At 35.7% G+C, this 16350-nt stretch overlaps 1 protein-coding gene across 2 annotated transcripts in view; it reads left to right on the top strand.

Annotated features, from left to right (window-relative positions):
• The first annotated feature begins 1215 nt into the window (after positions 1-1215).
• Positions 1216-16350, top strand: part of POF1B (POF1B actin binding protein) — a 105443-nt gene continuing 90308 nt past the window's right edge. For both annotated transcript variants that reach the window (XM_045995770.1, XM_045995771.1), the window contains exons 1-2: positions 1216-1295; positions 1446-1769. In XM_045995770.1, coding sequence (XP_045851726.1) covers positions 1488-1769 — 282 coding nt within the window. In that variant the 5' untranslated portion in view covers positions 1216-1295; positions 1446-1487. The remainder of the gene's footprint in view (positions 1296-1445; positions 1770-16350) is intronic.

Here is a 16350-nt window from a genome sequence, read left to right as displayed (position 1 = left end):
ACATGCAATATAATAACTTATATTGTTTAATATTCTAAGATAGTTCTGTATACCCATTTTGATAAATTTATTACTAATCTATTTTACCTCAGTGTTTTAGGTAGCTAAGCTTTTCAAAAGCCAGGCCCATCATATTTGCTTTTCAAACCCTACTATTTTACAAAAATCACATACATCATCTATGAGTAATATTTTTTTTTTATTTATTTTTTTTCAGCGTAACAGTATTCATTCTTTTTGCACAACACCCAGTGCTCCATGCAAAACGTGCCCTCCCCACCACCCACCACCTGTTCCCCCAACCTCCCACCCCTGACCCTTCAAAACCCTCAGGTTGTTTTTCAGAGTCCATAGTCTCTTATGGTTCGCCTCCCCTCCCCAATGTTCATAGCCCCCTCCCCCTCTCCCAATCCCACCTCCCCCCAGCAACCCCCAGTTTGTTTTGTGAGATTAAGAGTCATTTATGGTTTGTCTCCCTCCCAATCCCATCTTGTTTCATGTATTCTTCTCCTATCCCCCTACCCCCCCATGTTGCTTCTCCATGTCCTCATATCAGAGAGATCATATGATAGTTGTCTTTCTCCGATTGACTTATTTCACTAAGCATGATACGCTCTAGTTCCATCCACGTCGTCGCAAATGGCAAGATTTCATTTCTTTTGATGGCTGCATAGTATTCCATTGTGTATATATACCACATCTTCTGTATCCATTCATCTGTTGATGGACATCTAGGTTCTTTCCATAGTCTGGCTATTGTAGACATTGCTGCTATAAACATTCGGGTACACGTGCCCCTTCGGATCACTATGTTTGTATCTTTAGGGTAAATACCCAGTAGTGCAATTGCTGGGTCATAGGGTCTGGGACCCTGGAAAGATAATATCCATGCCCATAATTCTCTTTAGTAAGCTTAAGAACCATGGGAAAGTCACTTTCATGTGATGTTTGTGACTTTTTTCTCTAGTAAGTTTAGACACAAGCATGTCTTTGTATGCTTATTTACAGTTAAATGAATTTCCAAGACTGTGGACTTGGAAGCTCTGGCTTCAGCCCTAAAATTCCTCATTTCTATTCTTTCCAGATTCCCTTACCTACTTGAATGCAGCCTTGTATCTCTGTGGCAAAGCAGGGCCGCTCTTGGCGAGTAAAGCTGCCAGGTGAATCCACCCCTGAGGGGCGTGTCAGTACCATTTCCTGGAGCAATCTCACAGGGTGGCTCTACTTTTCATTTGCACTCAAATAATTTTGCTGCCTCCTCTGCAGCTGCCAGACCTGTTCCTGCTGCTGCTCAGGTAACTCTAACCTCTCCAGGGCACCACTGCATGCAGAGGGAGTTGATAAATGACTTCTACTTGTGCCTGCTTGCCTTCTTACCCTTATTCACCAGCGCTCGCTCTCTCTCTCTCTCTCTCTCTCTCTCTCCCTCTCTCTCTGTTCCATAGGGAGAGCGTCTGTGGAGTACCTTGCTGACCACTGAGAACATCATGAGCTCAAGCTATTGGAGTGAGATGAGCAGCAGCAGCTGTGAGACTCCACAGCCCCCAGAGGTGCTGCAGTGCCAGCCCCAACATTACCACTGCTACCATCAGTCAAGCCAAACCCAGCACCCACCAGAAAAAAACATAGTGTACGAGAGAGTGAGGACCTACAGTGGGCCCATGAACAAAGCTGTCCAGGCCTTGGACCCCATCAGCTCACAGGAAGTGCTCTCTCCTCTCAAAACTGCCTCCTCCTACCAAAATTTGGTTTGGAGCAACCATTCTCAGGTACCATTAAAATAACTCTGTGTGATTTATAGAGAGTGGATATCTTGAACCACATATATTTTCTTTCTGCTTCTCTGCCTCTGTTCTACAGGATGTTATCTTTTGGTGGATTGAAGCAATGTATGGTCACTTAAATTCCATCTCTTGCTGTTCTTTTCTTTACTAGTGCCTGTGGTTGTTTAATGGCTCCAATGAGTTTTATGATCTAACTAGAGCATAAAATGATTCATTTTTTGTTGGATTTGATTGTAATACCTGATCTGGGGTATTCCTTTGCTCTTACCATAAAGCAATCCTCAACTTGAATACAATAACTTTTATATACTAGTTCCCACTGATTCACTTTATTTCAGAAGTAAACAGATTTTTTAGATGGAATATGGTAGTTCAGAGATAATGGCTTATATGGAGTAATGAACAGTTATTTGTGTTCAGCAAATAGTATGCTGTTGCTGGGTAAGCGACATGCACAAATATCTGTTCAAATTGTTGTATGTGTTTCATCTTGTGAAAATGACACACTGGTTCTTAAACAGCCAAAGTGAATAATTCATGAATATTGGTAGAAAGAGGATTGAAAGAATATATATAGGATTGAGGAAGGCAAGATGTAATCAATTGTTATATAAATGCTTAAAAAGCAAAACTTTAAGACATTCTTTAAAATGAAGTACAGTTATTTTTAAAGGGGTTATTTTAGCACCAGTATCTGCGCTAATAATCTTGTCAATGAATGTAAAGGAACATTGCAAGACTATAAAATAAGAGCTAAATGTCTATTTTCATTCTTTGAATCCCTTTACATTAAATTTGCATGACTTTAAGCTTTCTGGAAACATCTGTCCAAGCTAAAATTATGTTTTCAAGATAAAATTTATACTGTAAAGAATTTAAAAAGTAACCATTGCGATGATATTATCTGATGTTCCATTATTTTACCAATCTGGAATAATATGGGTAATTTTTCCCAAAACCACAATTTAAAATAGGATATGAAGCAAAATTTCTAAAGTATATAATAAAACTATTTTAAAAGAATTTTTAAAGACAGAGATAACACAATTAAAAAGGCCACAATTTTAATACTTCATGCTTAGCTCAATTTGAGGGAAAAAATATGAAGAAAAAATTCAGGATTTACTGTCAGTAATTTCCTAACTGAAAACAAACAAACAAACAAACAAACAAACAAAAACTCCACCTGTATTGAAGTCAAAGGAAAGAAAAATACAAAGGGAAAAATACTACTTTGCATAACTGATAAATAATAATGTGAATGTACATTCCAATATTTAGTATTAGGCTGTTAATGAACAGCAAAGTGGGTGTCATCTATGTTCCTTAGTAGTTCCAAAACAATACAAAAACTAGTTACCATTATTATAGAAATGTTAAAATCACCCTATCTGTAATAGTTATTTTAAAACATTAATCTCTTTTCTTGTCAACTTGCTAAAAAGACAGATAAAAATTTAACAGCAGAAATTTAACAAGTTACAAATACTGAGTACAGAACAAGTTTTAAGAGCCCTGTATTGTAGTTAGTTCAACTTTCCTTTTTTAGTCATCTCAGGACCAAGCTGATCAAGCTTTTTTACAAGACTTTTTCTTCTTTCTACCTGATAATTATTAAAGTGATCCTTATAAAACTATCTCCATCCTGGGGCACAGTTCCCCATAGAGGAGTTTATAAAGAACCCTAGGGACAGAAAATATGGCCACAAAAACTGGGATATGAGATTGGAATGGAGTGTTCTGAAGTCTGAAGTTATAACTGAAAAGAAAGAAAAATAAGGGCTGTGTGAAGATGAGGTAGGTGATGGATAGTAAAGGACAAACCAAGAAGTTTCATTCCCTTAGTGAAACAAGAGAAAGAAAATTTGACTATAAAATTTCAAACTGAGTTAGATCTCAAACGGCATTCAGAAATCCACTAAAAGATATTTTGGCAAGAAAGTTTTGAGACAGTTGTCACAAATAAATAATGTGATGAAGAAACCCTTCTATTTTATTTTTCTTTCTCTTTGTTTCTTGGCGGGATGGTATTGTGTAAAGCAGAATTTAGATTTGATCTGAAATTACCTTCATGTTAATGTAATGGGTAAGATGAGGCAGCAGCCTTATTATATGCCATGACAAGCACAAGCAAATAGTACATATTACTCAAAACCCTTTTTTGTTTGTTTGTTTTATGTTTTAATGAAGCCTCTCTTTAATATGACATGTTTTAGAAACATTTTGAGTTGGTATGTAGCAACTATTCTGACGCTAGAGCTTGTGATCCTTGCAGGTAGGAAAACGTGTATTATAATCAATTGTTGGCTATCATAAATTCAGTTAAACTTTTACTTTGTCTGTTAGCATTTTGGTGTTTAGATAACATTCAGATAATTCATAAGATTTAAAAATATACATAACTGGGGCACCTGGCTGGCTCAGTCGATACATCATGAGACTCTTGATCTTAAAACTGAGTTCAAGCCCCATGATGGGCATGGAGCCTACATAAAATAAAATAAAATATAAAAAATCTATAATTTTCAGTAGTACAATATGTTCCCTTTGAGAAACTGAAATTGGTGTCACTTTTCTTTGTTTCCTGATCTTAATTTTAGCTTATATAGTAGACATTTTAGATTTAACTAAATGTTTTTTGCAGCACTTTAATATTTTCTATTTCTGTTTTTTTGAAGATTTTGTTTATTTATTTGACAGAGAGAGAGAGAGAGAGAGATCACAAGTAGGCAAAGCAGCAGTCAGAGAAAGAGGGGGAAGCAGGCTCCCTGCTGACCAGAGACCCCCCCCCCCATGGGGGCTTGATGCAGGCTTGATCCCAAGACCCTGAGACCATGACCTGAGCTGAAGGCAGAGGCTTAAATGAGCCACCAAGTGCCCCTATTTCTTCTGGCTTTTTAGTATGTTTTTCCTTTATTGCCTTCTTGTGCCCTACAATGGTATTTATAAATACAAACATATTTTAAATTTCTCCAGATATACTGTTGCTTTGTTTCTTGTCTATAATTAATAGATACACTTTATTATTCTCTTGGTTATTATTTTATCTGATTGCTAGAACAGAGAAAATATATGAATGTATGTATGGTATGAATGTATGTATGTATCATATATGAATATATGAATGAATGTAGAAAATAGTTGCTAGTTAAATTGTCTAAATTAATTCTAGGATTAAAATTACCAGGTTTATCCATATAGACAGGTAAAATTAAACATGGGGTAATCAAGGGCATGGATGCATTTTAAAACTAAATGCAGTCTTATAAATAAATGAAGTTCTAGATACTACATAAAATGAAATAAAACAACTTACCACTCAACCTTTTAAAAAAGCTTAAATATTACCCTACCATCATTAACTCAAAATGAAATACTGCCTTAATGAATACCATTGATGTAAAATCACTCAACATATATATTTCCCATCCACTAATTAAGCTTTTCATGAAGTTCAAAATATTTTCCATGTATGCAAAGGAATTCTGTTGTGTGAGAGAAAATTGAATCAAAATAAAATATTTTTAATAGCAATCTTTCTTTGAATTTAATGTTTATTAAGTGCCTATTACATAGAAAGCACTGTGATTATTTGGATAAATACCACTGCCTTATCCCAGGGAGAGTCGACTTTGAGCATAGATGTGCAGGACCTGGTCTGTAAGTGTTCCATATGTCTATATTTCATTTTTTAATATTATTTTCTGCTTTGGGCATCAGTATTTTATTGAACAAAACAAGTTTTATTTAAAGAAGGGATCTTATAATCTGTGTGTCATGTGGGTTACCATTTTTGAAGTTAAAACTTACAACCAAATTTAACTCTAGAAAGCAGCTGGGGAGAATGTGTTTTTATGTGTGTTGCTGACAGCCTCTGCTATCAACAATTACTCAGCTTGGGTTTATCTTTGTTTACATGATTTTTTTCCCTTTTCTTTGGTTACAAAGATTGTGGAGAGCTTCTTTGCTGTGCCAGGATTTCTATACACTATCAGAAAAATTTCCTGTTCTGCAGGGAGGAGTGTGTTGCTTTGATAAATTGTTGTTCAAGGGTGTGGTCACTAAAAGTGAATGATTGTTCAGGGAAGTAGGTTATAGAAAAAAGAATGAGGTCATAGGATAAAAAGGCCCAAGGCCCATGTTTTCAGCTTTGGTCAGCTCTTTTATGCTTGCAGTTAAAAGCTATAGAAATCTTGAATGTAACTAATTGCTGAGTAAAAATGCCCATGCCAATTGTCTCTTGTTTAAGGGAGGTTTGATAAATTGCTGGGCCTGTTTTCAGGCCATGACATTCACGAGCTGTCCTCTGTGTGTGTGTGTGTGTGTGTGTGTGTGTGTGTGTGTGTGTGACAAGGTGGGAAAGGGAGATAGGGCAAGGGGAAAGGAGGTGAACTGGTCCTTTATCTGCCCTGATCCAAATTTCTTTTCTTGACAATTCATGGTAAAACAACTGGGAGATTTGTCATGCTCTTAAATCCCATTTATTTTTATTTAATTTTTTTTATTTGACTATAGTTGACACACAATGTTACATTAGTTTCAGGCCTACTAATAGTAACTCAAGTTCTCCATACATTATGCTATGCTCACCACAATACAGCTACAATCTGTTCCCATACAAAATTATTACAATATCATTGACCTTAACTCCTATGCTGTGCCTTTTATTCCAGTGACTTATTCATTCCATAACTGGGAGCCTGTATCTCCCACTCCCCTTTACGCATTTTGTCACTTCTTCCCTCTTGCAACCATCAGTTTGTTGTTTGTATTTATGTCTGATTCTGCTTTTTGTTTGTTAAACCCCATTTAAAAGTGAAAACTTTTATAAATAAGTATATTTGAGCTAATTTTTTAACACCAGAAGCTACATCTTTTTTTTTAATTTCCAACAGAGCATATATATTTCTAGTTTTTATTTTTATTTTATTTTATTTTTAAGATTTTATTTATTTATTTGACAAAGAAAAAGAGAGAGCACAAGCAGGGAGAAAGGGAGAGGGAGAAGCTGGCTTCCTGCTGAGCAGGGAGCCCAATGCAGGGCTCAGTCCCAGGACCCTAAGATCATGACCTGAGCTGAAAACTGACACTAAACTTATTGAGCCACCCAGGCACCCTATATACTTCTAAAGTCAAAAAGCATGTACTGCAAAGAGACTGTATACTTATTTTCTCTCCTGGTTTCCTTCAGGAAAAGAGAAAGAATAAGTCTCTTTTTTTTTAAATAATTTTTTTTCTATTTTTTTTTTATTTATTTGACAGAGAGAGATCAGAAGTAGGCAGAGAGGCAGGCAGAGAGAGAGGAGGAACCAAGGCTTCCTGCTGAGCAGAGAGCCTGATGTGGGACTCAATCCCAGGACCCTGAGATCATGACCTGAGCTGAAGGTAGAGACTTAACCCACTGAGCCACCCAGGTGCCCCAAGAATGAGTCTCTTAAATGAGAGATTTCTTTTGGAGGAAAGAAATGAAGGGAAGAAGTTCTATTTCTAGTACATTCTATTGCTTTCTTAACATGAGAATAGAGTTACAGATTTTATCCTAAATCAAGGAAGTGTTTGTTTCATCTAAAAAAAATCATTATAATTTATATTTCTTCCTGTACAAAGTTCAGAACAACATTGAACAATAACCTAAGGCAGGTATTTAACCATGTTATTGGTTTTGAAAAGTTTTAACAAAAGCAACTTTTAAACTATTCAGAGAATGTATTCAAATGGCAGTTTGCCTTGGCAAATTCTGTCAGCATAAATGTCAGTTGGGGGGGTGCCTGGGTGGCTCAGTGGATTAAAGCCTCTGCCTTCGGCTCAGGTCATGATCTCGGGGTCCTGGGATTGAGCCCCTCATTGGGCTCTCTGCTTGGCAGGGAGCCTGCTTCCTCCTCTCTCTCTGCCTGCCTCTCTGCCTACTTGTGATCTTTCTCTCTGTCAAATAAATAAATAAAATCTTTTAAAAAAATGTCAGTTGGTATTTAAAGATATTGTCTCTTTTAAAGATTTTTATTTATTTATTTGACAGACAGAGATCACAAGTAGGGAGAGGCAGGCAAAGAGAAAGAGTGAGGAAGCAGGCTCCCTGCTGAGCAGAGAGCCCAACCTGGGGCTCGATCCCAGGACCCTGGGATCATGACCTGAGTCAAAGGCAGAGGCTTTAATCCACTGAGCCACCCAGGCACCCCAAGATATTGTCTCTTTTGAAACTATTGGTCCTAAACTGTTCCTAAGTCACTATTATTACTTTCGGTGATTCTCAGTCATAACAAATAACATGGAGGACATAGGGAGATGGAGAGGAGAAGGGAGTTGAGGGAAATTGGAAGGGGAGATGAACCATGAGAGACCATGGACTCTGAAAAACAACCTGAGGGTTTTGAAGGGGCGGGGGTTGGGAGGTTGGGGGAACCAGGTGGTGGGTAATAGGGAGGGCACGTATTGCATGGAGCACTGGGTGTGGTGCATAAATGATGAATTCTGTCACACTGAAAATAAACAAATTAAAAAAAGACTGTCTTGAAACATTATATTATTTATTAGTTTTTCAAAGTTTTAAAGTTCAAATTAGACAACATGCATGTTCCATGTTCAACAAGCTTCCAAATATTTAGAGAACAAAGTCCTATACTGTGTATGTAATCTCTATTGCCTAATTCTCATTCCCAGCAATCTTGCTGTTTCTCCTGTATTTATTGCACCAAAGACTTGAACTCCTTGATAAGAGTTATCAATAGTAAATGAAAGATAATAGGTGTTGGCTGCAGAGGTTCATATTTTGCAGAGTATAAAGATAAGTCACAGAAAACACTGTGCAGAGAAAATGCCCATACAAATGAGTCTATGGGGAATAGCTCATAGAGAGTTGCAAATAATAAATGAGCAGTGATGAGGTAGACTTTAGCAGATCCAAACTATGAAACAGTCTAGTGTAGTGGCTAAGAGTGTAGGTTTATGTTTTGAATGTCTTGGATTTAATTCCTGGTTCAGGGACTTGCTAGTTACAGGTATCTCTTGCTTAATTGGTAAAATGAGACAATAATACCTAACTTGTAGGTTCATTGTTGGAATCAAATTTGATAATATGCAATGGAAACACACAGCATAGTGTCTGACACATAGTGTCATAGAACCTAGAATACATTTTAACCTCTCAGGACCTCAGTGTCCTCATTTGTAAAATGGGAACAATAATACCTTCCTTCAGGGTTTTAGTGAGCATTAAATGAGTTAACATGTGAAGGTGTTGAACACACTGTCTGGACACTCATTAATGCTTTCCATTTTTATCACTGCTGTGAAAATATGGCCAACAAAAGTCCCTAGTTGCACAGACAAAATAGGCTAATAGATAATGAACAAATAGGCTATAAAATGAGTGTTCTTTTAATACTGGAAAGATTACATAAAGACGTATGCTTGAAAGGCTTATTAGGGTTCTACTAGCTAAGAAATACTAATGAGGAAAACCATTAAAGCAATTTTCTCAAACTCATGGTATATGATCAAAAGATTGGAATGGCAGGAATGTATTTATAATGTTTACTGGCATAAGTCTTCCTTAGAAAGAGTAATTTGGAAGTTCCCATTCTCTTAGTGTCCTTGAACTTGAACCTTAATATTTGAGATGGAGTTTTTTTAGTTTGTGCTTATTTTTTTCTTTTTAAAATGCAATGACACTGGGCATTAAAACTTTTTTGCTATCTGCCTCTTTTTTTTTCCATTTTATTTATTTTTTCAGCGTAACAGTATTCATTCTTTTTGCACAACACCCAGTGCTCCATGCAAAACGTGCCCTCCCTATTACCCACCACCTGTTCCCCCAACCTCCCACCCCTGACCCTTCAAAACCCTCAGGTTGTTTTTCAGAGTCCATAGTCTCTTATGGTTCGCCTCCCCTTCCAATTTTTTTTTAATACACATATAATGTATTTTTATCCCCAGGGGTACAGGTCTGTGAATCGCCAGGTTTACACACTTCACAGCACTCACGATAGCCCATACCCTCCCCAATGTCCATAGCCCCCTCCCCCTTGCTATCTGCCTCTTAATGTTTCCTTTAGAGCTACACTTCTAATAGGGTATCATGAGGCTTTCCATTTATATATAAATTAATCAAAATCAGATAAAATTAAATATTCACTTCCTCATTGAACCAGGCACGTTTTAACTGTTCAACAGCTATATGTAGCTGATGGTTACTATATTGGACAACACAAATGAAGAACTTTTCTACAATTGCTGAGTGTTCTACTGGACACTGCAAATCTATACAGTCAGGCTACACATTTGAAGACAGAATTACCTCTAAGATCATCACATTCAAGGAAATTTATGATGGCACAAATATGTGATTAAAGTGCTGCCAATTTACATGATCAGCTATAATGGATAGATAAAAATGAAATAAAAATGAAGGTACAAACTCTCAAAGTAAAGTTTAGAGTGACTATTTTAGAAGAAAGAGAATTAAATTCATAAACCTTTAAAAAAGAAATTTATAAACCTAAATAAAAGATTGTTATGTATGTATCTATTTTTCTATTTGTCTATGTGATTTTCCCAGAACCTCACTTTTTGGCAAAGCAAGTGGTTAAGAAAAGGAAAAAGATAAAAAATGACCATCCTCAATCAAAATACATCTTTATTTCTTTGGGGGACACGATCTGTTTTTTATAACCTCTCTGGAACTTCCTATTTTCCTTAACCCACTGAATTAATTTTAAACTTTAGTAAGTAAAGTCCAAATATCATTCTCATCTTTACAGATGTGATAACTGAAGCACAGAGATGTTATATGGCTTACTGAAGTTCATATAGCTAGTATGTGATAAAACTAGGATTTAAATCTAGCAGTCTGGTTGTAGGTCAATGCTTGTAACCTCCATGCTATGCTATATATTTCTGGTCTACACATTTGACTCTTATTTATATTACACAGTAACATCTGATATTGTTTCTTATTTTTACTTCATGATCATGTATATGCTTCTATTATGAATGACTTAAAATCTTTTGACACAAGCCAGGGCCTAGATAATAATATAACGAACATTTCAAGTGTTAACAATTTGTTATTTATCAAGAAGGCAGAATTTTTGCTGTTGTTCAGAATTCTTTTTTTTTTATATTTTCTCATGAATTGTATTGATTGTTTTGTATCAAAATATTTAAGGCTCTAGCACTGGGTAATAAGTTGATTAATTTTTAGTTAGTTAAAAATTCATCAATGCTTTAGGAGAACTTTGATAAAAATATTATGAAGAAATAAAATCAATTTTTACTTTGTTGTGGGATTAATAATCTCAGCAATAAAATGTCATTTACTTTGTGGTACAGAATCTTTTCAAAAACTTTAATTATCAAGTTCCAAAGGTAGGTTCAAACTCCTCACCTCGATGACATCAAAGTGTCTCCTTAGAGTAGTACTGTTCTAGGGGTGCCTGGGTGGCTCAGTGGGTTAAAGCCTCTGCCTTCAGCTCAGGTCATGATCCCAGCTCTCTGCTCATCGGGGAGCCTGCTTCCCCCTCTCTCTGCCTGCCTCTCTGCCTACTTATGATCTCTGTCTGTCAAATAAATAAAATCTTTTTTAAAAAAGAATAGTCTATTCTACCTTTACTATGTTATTTCCCACTACCCACCTCCTCCCACCTTGTGTCCTGGATACACTATACCGCTCTTTTTTTTTCCACTTTTTTTTAATTTCTTTTCAGCGTAACAGTATTCATTGTTTTTGCACCACACCCAGTGCTCCATGCAATACGTGCCCTCCCTATTACCCACCACCTGGTTCCCCCAACCTCCCACCCCCCACCCCTTCAAAACCCTCAGGTTGTTTTTCCAGAGTCCATAGTCTCTCATGCTTCATCTCCCCTTCCAATTTCCCACAACTCCCTTCTCCTCTCCATCTCCCCATGTCCTCCATGTTATTTGTTATGCTCCACAAATAAGTGAAACCATATGATACTTGACTCTCTCTGCTTGACTTATTTCACTCAGCATAATCTCTTCCAGCCCCGTCCATGTTGCTACAAAAGTTGGGTATTCATCTTTTCTGATGGAGGCATAATACTCCATCGTGTATATGGACCACATCTTCCTTATCCATTCGTCCGTTGAAGGGCATCTTGGTTCTTTCCACAGTTTGGCGACCGTGGCCATTGCTGTTCTAAGCATTGGTGTACAGATGGCTCTTCTTTTCACTACATCTGTATCTTTGGGGTAAATGCCCAGTAGTGCAATTGCAGGGTCATAAGGAAGCTCTATTTTTAATTTCTTGAGGAATCTCCATACTATTCTCCAAAGTGGCTGCACCAACACCAACAAAGACATACAAATGGCTATACTGCTCTTTCTTGAAGAAATTCAGCATTTTGCCTCTCTTCCACCCCTGCTTTTGTTCATTTCATTCCCCACACTGGCAACAGCCACACTTCCCTCACATCTTCTCTGGAATTCTACTTATCCCTTAAAATACATCTGGAAAATTTTCTTCTTAAAGACATCTTCTCCAGTCCTGAATCTTCTTACCCTCTCCTCAATGTAATACTCCATTCCTACCTCCTGTCTCAAATGTGTTCTCCTAGATAGTATCACTTTTTACTATTTAACTGTAATGTACTTATAATACTGAGTAATTTATTACAGATGTGGTCCTTCTTCCCCTCCACCATAGACTGTACACTAACTGAGGGTTAAGATTTTTAGAAATCAAAATCTTTAAAAATCAAAAATCAAAGACAAATCAAAATAAATGTTTTGGGGAATGGGATGGAACTGGAAATTCTCTCTCCTGCTCTTTCTCCCATCTTCCTTTTCCCTTCTCCCCTCTCCCTTCTTCTCTTCTCTCTTTCTTTCATTCCCTCTTCCCTTGCCCTTTGTTATTATGGTTTGCAAAATGCCTGAATGTGGCTTTAAGCAATGGCATTAATAACGATATATGTTTATGATTATTTGTGATTTTCACTCTTCAATGCCTTCTCTTTGAACAGAAAATGGAAAGTAGGGCACAAATTCCTTCTTTAAAAAAAAAGTGAAAAACACATAAAGTAAATATTAGGAAGCTAGTTAATAGGCCAATTAGTTTTCTGTTTTAGTCCTTGGGTCACATTAAGAATCTGGACTTGAGTTGTTTATATTTGATTTATACTTTTTTCCACTATGAACAAATATTTATCATCACTTATTATGGCAAATTATGTTAAAGGGTTAGTGATTCTGATCTGTCATCACATTATTTCCCTGGGATCTTGTTGTGTTGCTTCTTTTAAGCAAATTAGTTTGAAGCCGCTAATTAGTAGTCTGCTTATAAAGATATTTCATTTACATCCCCTGCTACTTAAAATCTGTCTAGGTAAAGTGACTTTATTTATTGAATCTTGCTCAATTACCCTATAATTGACTTAGTATATCAGTTGTGTGCCCAAAGATCCCCTCATAAAAACTACTACTACTTCTCAGTACTCAGCCAAAATTATTTAAAAATATTCACAAACATAATTAAATCTAAGACCATATTATTTAGAAAAGTTGCTTAAATTCCTTACAAATACCTCATATCACTCTTCTGCTGAAGAAACCATCAATAACACTCAGTGTCTATAAATTTCTTAGTCTGACTTTCAGATCCCTTCATTATCTGGCTTCTAGGGACCTTACTTCCTGGGACTCCCCTTCTAATATTCTATTTCAGCCAAAATGTAAACTGTTGTTCTCTAAATATAGGCACTGAAGTTCCATAAATATGCCTTTGCTCCTGTTACTCTTACACCCGAAATGTCTTATCTCCCCATCCTCACCATTCTAAATGAGCTGAAATTAAACCAATTTTTTAAAACTTTCCTCAGGTATAACCTTGTGATGAAATCTTAAATTGTCCCAGGCTGAACTCATCTCTTAGCCCTCAAAACTCTCATAGTAAGCTCTTCATAGCTCTTATAATACTCTATTGTTATTTACAATAATAGTTTTTACTCCTTAAATAATTATATGCCTGGTGAGAACAGATAGTGTATTCTATCTATGCTTTATATCCCTTCTAATACTATTACACAACAAGTATTGAACAAATTACTTAGTTATACATGTAACCAATCCAGTAAAAATAATGCCTCACAGTAACAGATGGTATTTTTATTTTTCAAAATTCTTTTACATACATTATTTACTCACTGAAATTTCAGAAATTAAGTAGAAAAACATTATTACATCCATTGTATAAATTGCACAGTGTACACATAAAAATAGGCTTTGTGTATTATTTTTCTGTTGTACAAATAAAGAAATTGAGATGCAGATATGTCAAAATAACCTGTCCAAGTTATAAGACCTAGTTAATAAATGTCTTTGTTTAGAAACCAGCTCTTGATAGTTTCACTATATCAGCTATCAACCTTGATTAGCCTTAGTTCAATACTAAAGTATTTTCAGTATAAACAAGTTTATATTTTTTGGTTTCAACAAGTCATTTGATGATTACCCTTACAGCAAATCATTTGGTAGATTTCCCCTTTCTAATATTCTATTATCAGAGTAGAAAGTATATATACATATATATATATACTTTCATATATATATGAACATATATATATGAACAAAAATATATGTTCATATATATATGAACAAAAAGAGTTTCTGTTCTAATATTCAAGGCCTTGTCCTGAAATAATCCTGGAATTCAGAGTATGTCTTAAATTTTTAAGATTTTTCTTCTACCTAAAGGAGAATAACACCTCTCCAGCTTCTGCTTTCTCTTCTTTCTACCCTTCACTAAGCTACTTGAAAGCTCTTTCACTAAGGTAAGTAACTGAGAAATTGGAGCTATTTGCATTCTATATTATTTGTTAATTCTGAAAAACATTGCTTTTTAACAAACAGAAATAAAATGCAGTTTTATGAATTCTCTCTAGGAAAACTAGAGCTTCCCAGCTCTGATTTGGTATACCAAGGTATGCACAATTATCTCAGATGATGTAGTGAAATTATCCCAAAAATCAGACTGATTTTAATCCACTCTGATATTAAAATTGGTAATGCCATATGTGCTTTATAAAAGGAGGAGGAAGAAAAGGAAAGGAGGAAGAGGGTCGATACAATTTTACAAAGTTGAAAACCATTACCTTAGAGAGTGTGGGAAAAGCAGCCTGGATTTTATAATAAGCCTGAGCCCACCTAATTATAAACAAAATTATTTTTGTATGAGAACTCTACCTAAAGAAAGTTGCCAGTAAGACTATAGTTAGGTATTTAGCAAATATGAGCCACAGGAATAAAAAACTCAATACTATGCTTCATATTTAATCAGAAAAAGTAGAGCCTTCTAGAAAATTGAATATGAATATTAAAGAAAAATTCAATGTTTTATTGAGTTTGGAGTCCTGTGAATACACTCTGCAAATATATCATGTAATCTACCAAAAAAAAGAAAAAACTCTACTGGATTTTCAGTTTAAGTTATTTAATCAGGGTTATTCTTTCATACACTTTTGGGAGGATCTCTTGTTTTCAGGCACTCAAAAGTTACTTTTGATAATAAATAATAAAAATAATCATATATCTAGCCTCCTATTATAAGAATTAGTCAAATCTAACAGTAGAATTACGTTCAACAACAAAACAAAAAATATGGTGTGACATCCTATAGATGCAGCAAAAATGAGCATTTAATTGGAAAAGCTACATTTGCCTAGACCAATTCTAATAATGAAGGCTCAAAACATTTATGTAAATTATAATTTAATTATAATTATAGGCATATCTAATTTATAATACAAAAATATTTACTTGCACTGCAGAATAATAAAAACAATAAATATTATTATTTTTTTTCTTCCCATTTTATTTATTTTTTCAGCGTAACAGTATTCATTCTTTTTGCACAACACCCAGTGCTCCATGCAAAACATGCCCTCCCCATTACCCACCACCTGTTCCCCCAACCTCCCACCCCTGACCCTTCAAAACCCTCAGGTTGTTTTTCAGAGTCCATAGTCTCTTATGGTTCGCCTCCCCTTCCAAATTTTTTTTTTAATAAACATACAATGTATTTTTATCCCCAGGGGTACAGGTCTGTGAATCGCCAGGTTTACACACTTCACAGCACTCACGATAGCACTTACCCTCCCCAATGTCCATAGCCCCCTCCCCCTCTCCCAATCCCACCTCCCCCCAGCAACCCCCAGTTTGTTTTGTGAGATAAATGACTCTTAATCTAAATATTATTATTTATAGATACATATTTATGTGAAGGTATACCAGATAATAAAGGTTATTTCTGGGTAGGGGATTTAGATAAAGGGAGAATGATTAAGCGAAGATCTTTGACTTTATCTGTATACATTTTTATGTTAACATGTATTCATGTACTATTGCATAAATAAAAAACACCTTTTATTTTCTTCCCTCTCTTTCTTCCCTCTCTTTCTCTTTCTTACCTGTTCCTCTTGGCCCTGTGGGCCAAACCCACCTGTACTTGGTTGTATTTATAACCATTGTCCTGAGCTGAAGACCATATACCTGTTTGGCCTACAATCTTTAATTCTCTGCATTTGTCTGAGAAATTCTCAGCTATAGCAGGAAA

Source organism: Meles meles, chromosome X (genome assembly GCF_922984935.1).
Source record: "Meles meles chromosome X, mMelMel3.1 paternal haplotype, whole genome shotgun sequence".
NCBI classification, from domain to species: Eukaryota; Metazoa; Chordata; class Mammalia; order Carnivora; family Mustelidae; genus Meles; species Meles meles.
Note: the sequence above shows the minus strand (reverse complement) of the source record. Positions and strands in the feature narration are given on the sequence as shown.